This window comes from Pteropus vampyrus, unplaced genomic scaffold (assembly GCF_000151845.1).
Source record: "Pteropus vampyrus isolate Shadow unplaced genomic scaffold, Pvam_2.0 Scaffold615, whole genome shotgun sequence".
Taxonomy (NCBI): Eukaryota; Metazoa; Chordata; class Mammalia; order Chiroptera; family Pteropodidae; genus Pteropus; species Pteropus vampyrus.
In genome coordinates, this window is record NW_011889396.1 from 108038 (window position 1) to 116063 (window position 8026).

Genomic DNA, 8026 nt, shown 5'->3' on the forward strand with positions numbered 1-8026 from the left:
GCCCGGACCGAGGGCGCGCCACAGCACCTCGGAAGGCATGTGACATTCTGGCCCACAGTGGGGCCCAGGAGACCCACCGGGTCTGGAGGCCGGCTCTGTGTGGCAGCCTCTTTCCTGTGCACTGAAGATCCTGCAGATGTCAAAGTGATGCCAGCTCTCGCTTCCTCCTGCTCCCAGCAGAAGTCTGACAGCACGCGGGACACGAAGGGCCGGCCAGCCGGAGCACGCCCTGCCCGCCCCGACTCTTCCAACTTTTGTGTTAAGGTCACCGCAACACAGTCTGATACCAACCTCGACGTCCCTACTGCCCGCTGAGGAAGCTGTCTCCCGGGACTCAGTAAACTGGTGGAAACGGAAGAGTCCAGAAACACACGAGCGTGTCTAACCCGCTCCAGACACACGAGTTAGGACACAGACACCAAAGCCAGTCAGCGCAACCCTGGGCACCGTGAGCTGTGACGGCCTGGGATCCCCCACCCCCGCAAGGACAGGCTGCATTTGTTTGGGGCATCATACAACACAGCTCATTTGAATTGTAAAACTTGAAAAGAATGGCTTTCCCAATGTTTCTTAAGCGCTTCCAGATTTAAATAACAAGTTATCTAGATCTTAAAGCCCTCTGGACTCCAAAAGATACTTCTTCAAACGCGTGCACTGCCCAGCGTCTTTGGCTGGCGACGTTTTGATTGCCTGGTAGTGAAAGCTGCTGGCTACGACTAAATGCCATCTGGGCAGCAGCCCCGGGGCGGGCAGCCACGTGCGATAGCTCGGGGCGTCAGTGCGCTGGATAGACTCCGTGCTGGAGGTCCACGGCAGGCTGCTGGCAGCCCCGGGGACAAGCTGCATCCAGGGTGACAGGCCTGCACACTGCAGAAACCCCCATGGGCCCAGGGCCTCGCGTCCTGGTCTGCGTTAGGCCTGGCCAGCCGGCGTTCAGCGACATGTGGTTTTAATGTAGCCTGTGTTTTAGCTGAGGAGAAATCGCTGCTTTGCTGGACTTCTGTCCTCGGTTTTGAGGACAGCCTGTGGTTTAACTGTCTAAAGGAAAACTGTGAGCTCCAGCTCACAGGGTCTCTGCTCGGTGCAGATGCAGCTACAAGTCACCTCCAACGCTGGCGCTCCCGTGGGACACGCACACACTTCTCGAAGGTCTCGTGGGCCCTGGCCCGGGCTTGGAGGCCTTCTTGGAAAGATGTCACATCTGCCACTGGTCAGACAGTTCTTGACCCTGCAGCCCTCGTCCTTGACGGAACCTGAGACCCCAGGTTTGTGCCTGCGTGTGGCTGTCTAGTCAGAGGGACCCGTGAAGGCCCCGAGGCTCGGCGCTGCGGGCCTGCGTCAGCCAACCCCGGAACGACCCTGTCACCACCTGTGGAATGAATGGCGCCACCTCAAACCACCTCCCATTGTCCCGCACCCCAGGTGCTCTGCATCAGGGGTGAGGTCCGTCCTCTCGAGGACTGTGGACGGCAGCCGCCAGGTCTGTTCTCAACACCCGAAGGCACCAGGGGATGTCACTCCAATCTGGGACACCTCCCTTGTGTTACTTCCGCTGTGTTATTGAATCTGTCACAGTAGAACGCAGAGCACGAGATGCACCCTCCGGGCCGATGTTCCCGGGCGCAGCGCACCCCCGTGAACGCGGCCGAGCCTCCGCGGCGTGCCTGCTGTGTGCACACTTCTGGCTAATTAAACACCTTGCTTTACAGAAATCGAAATATTAAGCCCACCCTCAAAGTTATATTATTCCCAGCTTCCCATTTTGCCCACTACTTTTGAAAGAACGCCAAGGAAAAGTTCATCATTCTCCCCTTGAAGCTGCGGTCACGGGGGACGAATTCCGGCCCGTGCTACACTTACATGCTGCGCTTTCATGGCTGGATTAAAAGCTGGGCAGGTCCTTCGCCCAGGGCCTGGCTGAGGTTTTACTACGGACGATTTATTTTTAACTGTGTGAAAATTAAATCCTCAAAACACAGGCGCCATAAGCTTTTTATTGCGATACAACTACACGTAACAAAATCCATCATTTTAACCGTTTTAAAATGTGTGATCCAGTGGCATTTAGTACAGCCACCACCTCTGTCTGTTTCAGGACACTTTTTTACCCCAAAAGGAAATCCCAGCTCCCTGAGCAGTCACTGCCGGCCCCTCCCGGCCCCTCCCGGCCCCTCCCGGTCCCGCTCGCCTGCTCTCAATCTCTATGGATTTGCCTCTTCGGGACGTCCGTACAAACGGAACCACAGGCGATGGGGCCTCGTGTGAATGGAGTCTTTTGGGGGGCACGTGCGGGTCCCTGTGTGGCGTGTGTCCGTGCTTCCTCCTCGCGGCCGAATACACTGCTTCGTGTGGACGGAGCGCGGCTCCTCCCTTCACCGCGGATGGACACGTGGCCGCGTCCAGAACCGCGCGGCGTGGGCGATCGCGTCCGAGTCTGTGTCCGAACGTCCGCTCCCAGCCTCCTGGACCTGCGCCTGGGACCGGAACTTCTGCGTCTACGATAATTCTGCGCTGACGGAAACCTCCGTTTTCCACGGCAGCTGAGCCATTTTCCGCGCCTGCCGGCGGGCCGAGGGCTCCGACTGAGCGCGTCTTCCTCGCTTTCTGTCGCTCCCATCTGCAGATGTTCCCGTCACCCCAGTGGGCACGACGTGGTGTCTCACAGTGTTTGGCTCAGAGTAATGTGTAAGCTACTGCCAACAGGGCCAGCGACAGCGACCTTCACGGGCGGCCGGGACGCGACGGTCCCTCGGCCCGAGAGTCCTCATAGGGACGCACGCCCACCCCACCGCAGGGTCACCAGGACGTGTGACCAGAAACGGGGCATCAGCTAACAGAGGCAGCGCGTCGCGGGCGCCACGCCGCTCCACGAGCCTCTCGCAGGGCAGGACGGGCCGGGAACACGGAGTCAGCGCAGAGGGGAAGGTGTGCTGGACGCCTTCCCGGTCACAGACCCACCAACGCTGGACCAAGAGCGGTGTCCAGTGGACGTGACCGCGGGCATGGCACTGTCAACTCTGAGGTCAGGCCAGCCTTCACGCTGTCCCTCGCGGCCCAGCTGGGGCCGGCACAGGCGGAGTTGGCGTCGGAACGCACGAGCTGGACGAGTGAGAGCAGCCGGCCAGAGGACGCTGCTCCCCTTTGGCAGCGACCACGGAGAAGGAGCCCCGAGAGCGGCCGCCTTTTATTTCTGTTGGCGTCAAATGAAGGCAGACACTGTGTTTCAAAGTCGTAATATTTTACCCACCCCAAATTTTGAAGGTCAGACTCTGAAAAAAATGAAGAATTCTGTGCTGCAATGTTCTTCGGCCTAAGTAAAATATTCTTTCCCTTCTCATCGCAGACAGATGCACTTTGGTAGACCAGCGGGGCTCCGTGCCAGGCACCCCGTCCGCCACGGCCTGCAGCGGTCAGCTAAGCCTGGCGGGGCCACCCCCAACCGTAGCATTTTAGAGCTAGACGAGAAAAGGAACTTAGTTCTCATTTCAAATAAGCGTTATCATTTTCAATGCATAGGGACAGAAACAAATTATAACAGGAAACCCCCAAGTACATAATTGGGGGTACCGAGTCATAAACGAAAACAATTAAGATAAACTGCAAACTACTGCAAGAACACATTGAAGTAGTCAGGCAGTTTTTACAAGATTTCTACAGAAAACAACTGATCACATTATCTCTATGATAATTGATGACCACAACTGTCAATATATCAAAATGGATCATTATGCAGGTGGTCACTCAACCCTTGAGGACACTTGACTTGTAACCTCCCCGGACGCAGATTCCCGCCAGCTCTCTGACAACTGGTACGTCGAGACTACCGGGTTCGCTAAAGCAAATGGAAAAGAGGTTTTTCACATACTATTCAAAACCAGTCTGCCATGTTTCTGATCACGGCTTGAATACCGGAGCAGCGATGCCAGCTCCCATCCTGACAACTGTGGTCTGTGCCACTCAAGGTCACCGGAAGATGTGACGTGCACAGAACATGTCAATCCAGCTTAGATAATAGGGGCCAAAACACTTAAACTGTTGTCTCTATACCAGTGCACCCCAAAGGACAGGCCTACGACTGTCGCCCAGCAGGCACGCGAAAGCACCCTCAAATCATGCGGCTCACCCCTCCCCGGGCGACACTGATACATGGGCAGTTTCCATGGGACTGACATGGAAGGAGGCCGGCGGCTGCTTGTGTTGGTTACCTGGGCAACGTCCCCTCCCTGTCACACCCTGGGGAGGAAGCTGTCCTCTGGTGCTGTGGCACTGGCGTGTCTGTGCCTCAGTGGGCAGAAAGAGGTGGCAGCGTATTCCGTACCAGGCCGGTGGCAGCCGGGACACCTGTCGCGGGGTTCCGTCAGCACCTGGGCTCACACAGCCCTCCCACTCCCTGCGAGCTGCTGGGACGGGCCAGGTGACCGGCCCGCGTGTGAGACAGCCCCAGTGTCAGGGGCCGGTCTGCATGAGCCATGACCCAGGTGCAAGGCTACTTCTGGGGGTACCCCCTGCTTACAGACGGGGGGCCCCTCTCCAGGGCGGTGCCAGCTGGAGTAGACCCACGTCGCCCGCAAGACGAGGGCCAAAGGTGCACGCTCCAGCCTTCGACCTTCACCCCAAACCCAGGATGTTTGAGCTGCACACTGCCCCGTCGCTCTAAAGCGTGACGCTGGCTAGCCCCCTCGTTAGTGGCCGTTCGCTGCCCTCGGTGGCTGAGGGGCCCCATGGACATGATTTTGAAGTCCACAGGTATCTGTGCATTCTTTTATTTAATCCTTCGGATTTAAATTGGCTTTCAATAGGTAAGTTTTATTTTCCTTCGCTTCTCCCTTATTTCGTGGTTTTGAGTTACAAATTTGTTTAGTTACATAAATGAGAACTCCCACCGGGGAGCTGTCCGGGAAAAGGCTGGACCCAAACACAGATGCGCTCACGAGGACGGGACCTAAAAGGACACCTGTGTAGGATGCACAGCCCCGAGGAGGCCGGCTGCTGCGTGAAGGGCTCACGGGCCCCCGAGGGCCTGCGATGGAATGCAGGCCCCTCCTCCTCATCCAGGGCACCCCCAAGGGGCCACTGCGTAGGCAGAGGTGCTAATCCACCAAATCTGTTAATATCAAGTAGCATATCAGAATCTATTGAAAAAGATCAGGCCGGAGCTAATTAATCACATAATTTTAGGATCATATGGCACAAAGCTGCCTCAAGAACTAGCTATTGTCCACCTGAGCAAACTAAGATTCTGTGCGCGTGTGAGCATGTGAGTGTGTGTGTGTGTCTCCACTAAATAAATCTGAGAATCGTCACTCGTTTTCTCCAAGGAAATTAAAAATAGCTACAGTTTACTAAAAACCAAACGACCACTGGGAAAATAGCTAACGAGGAGAAAACATTCATATGAAACGATGGAACTTCAGGCGGATGACATCCGATCAATTATTTTCTGCTATTTTCTGTGGATGAGAATAAGTAGTTAGAGAGAAAGAAGTAATTTTTCACTTATAAAAATCTTTTTTATAGAGGTGGTCTGCTTTCCCCCATCACCACAAAGAAAGCGAGAGCAAATATCCTTTTGCCGGACCAAGAATCCAGCTCACAACTTCTAAATCCAAAGTTTCAATATTTTTTATTGTAGATAGTACAGACAACTGTATATAATTTAAGAAATAATTTTAAGTGCAGCTAATCTGAATTATCTTCATCTTTACTTTTACAGAAATATCCTATAGAAAGATATTTCATATCTGAGTTTTAAATTTTAAACGATTTTCCCTAGTAAAATTTAATTTGTGAACCACATTAGTTTTGCTTGACAAAACTTAAGTTCTTTACTTTTAATCCATCTTCCAAGAGAGCGTTACTTCCTGTCTGGGCTGGAGGCAGAAGGAAGCCCTCCCATGGGCTCGGCTCCGTCCTGGGTGCCCAGGTGTGTGGCCGTCCCCAGTGGGCTGGAGCTCCCATGGACCAGGCAGCTGCTTCTCAGAAACCACAGAGTGCTGGACAAATGTGTACCCTAAGCCGGCGTCTGAGGCGGACCTGAGGCCTGGGGTCGGTTCCGAGACTCGGCCCCTCCAGGCAGCCCACCAATGCCAACATGGCCGGTCCCAGGGCACGCGTTGCGTGCCTTGGCCCCGCCTGGCCCACGAGGTCCACGTGAGCATCTGCGAGCCTTGCGTACTAGGCTCAGGTGTGACGCTGCCACTATTGTTCCTGAAGTATAAATCACATGCCCCGTTTGCTGCATCTTTTCCTCGTTAATATGACGGCACAATGAAATCCAATTGAAATTACATTTTCCCTTTGGCAGGAGGTGATTCCTTCACTTTGCGGTCCCTTATGGAGCCGGCCAGGGTCTGGGCACAGCAAGGCGCATCGAGATGCGCTTGTCGCCGGGGGCCCGGAAACCGCTGGTCACAGGCACAGTGGAGAGGCGAGGAAGCCGGGCCACGGGGACCTGCCGCTCTCGCCCACCTGCCTTCCCTGCCTCAGCTATGCGGCTCCCCATCCCCCAGTCAGAACAAATTCCAGCTGTCCCCGTCCCAGCCCTCGGGTGACATCCCACATGTGACATGGGGTGGAAGGAAGAACAGCCCCTGGGGACTGACGGTGGCAGCAGCAGCTGACCACAGGGTGGGCCGGGACCCGGGGGCCCACAGCGCACTCAGAGCGCCTCCCAGGGCCTCTGCCCACGGAGCCCGCGTCCGCGTCACCTCAGGCCCTGGCCTCCCCGTGGCCTTGGGTGCTGAGGGCCCTAAGACACGCTGACTTCGAGCAAACCGTGGAGGCGGGAAAAGTCCTCAGGAACGTGTAGCCGCCGGTTACGGCAGAGCCACGGGCGTTCGCCCAGGGGCCGTCGGGCTCCCTGTCTGGGGCCCGTGGGGTTGCCACCAACACGTGTGGGGACCGGCTCCTTGCAGGCACAGACCGAAGACCCAAGGTCTCAGCACCAGGGTGCAGGGCGGACCCCAGCATGTCAGAGGAGCAGTGCCCAGGCCGAGAGCAGGCAAAGCCCTGCCTCGCCGTGTGGAGGGGTGACCCCAACCTGTCTCCTAGGACAGGGCGCGGTGACAGGAAGAAAGCAAATTATCCAAAACCCGGCCAGGCCGGGGGCTGAGGCGAGAGGCCCCGTGGCCCTCAGAGCTCTGCTCTGTTCAGGGGACGGCTCGAGCTGCCAGCTGGACGACAGAACACCATCTCGGGCTCTGTGTGGTCTTTCTCCCTAGACAATAAGGACGAAAAGGCTCAGTCTTTCTGAACAGGATTCTGTCTGCTTGAAACGGCAGCTCGTTTTGCTGAGTCCGACCCTGCATCGGCGTGGGAAGCATTGCAGCGTTTTGCTCTAAGCGTCTGCTTAACTCTAAATCCGAGTCTCAAAGTAGGAAAATCAAAACTCACAAGTGTAAAATAAGCACCAAAAAAAAAAAAAAAATCACTGGAAACGGCCCAGGGGCCTTTGCAGAAATCCCATTATGCTAGAGAGTAAAACAAGAACCGGTCGAGACGACCGGCAACAACCTCGGGCGAGAACAGCTGTAGAACATTTTGTGACACCCCTGGATAACTTTGTGCCATGATGTCACAAGACGTCCTAAGGAAAGAGAGCTTTAATCAAGTCAAAAGCGAGTCTGCTCTTGAGTCGCAGAAACCACCCTCCTTCCTTACGTGCTCTGAAGGAAATTCAGACACGGAGCGTGGGGCTCTCACACACGAGACGCCCGCGGAAGGCAAAGCGGGGCGCGCGGGGCGGAGGGCGGCGCTCACCTTTGCAGCTGCCGCGGTACGCGATCTCCAGCTGCGGGTCCTTGCACTTGGCACGCTGGAACTCGCAGCGGGACAGGAAGGTCCTTCCGTCAGACGCGCAGAGAGGCTTCTGGGGGGACCCCCCGCAGTCCAGGCTGCAGTCTTTGTCCTTATCTTGATCGACTCTCAGAAACTTCAGGGGGGAACAGAAAAGAAGCCAGACAAATTTACGGACACGTTCTGCAGAGCGGCGGTCACGGGCAGCCCCCCGAGGCCGCTTAGCGTCGGG

The 8026-nt window shown here is 56.1% G+C and overlaps 1 protein-coding gene across 1 annotated transcript in view; it reads right to left on the minus strand.

Annotated features, from left to right (window-relative positions):
* Window positions 1-8026, minus strand: part of LOC105308686 (SPARC-related modular calcium-binding protein 2) — a 117921-nt gene that overhangs the window by 63606 nt on the left and 46289 nt on the right. Inside the window, exons 2-3 of the mRNA XM_011384672.2 lie at window positions 7759-7930; window positions 7660-7664 (exon numbers count right to left, since the gene is read on the minus strand). Coding sequence (XP_011382974.1) covers window positions 7660-7664; window positions 7759-7930 — 177 coding nt within the window. The remainder of the gene's footprint in view (window positions 1-7659; window positions 7665-7758; window positions 7931-8026) is intronic.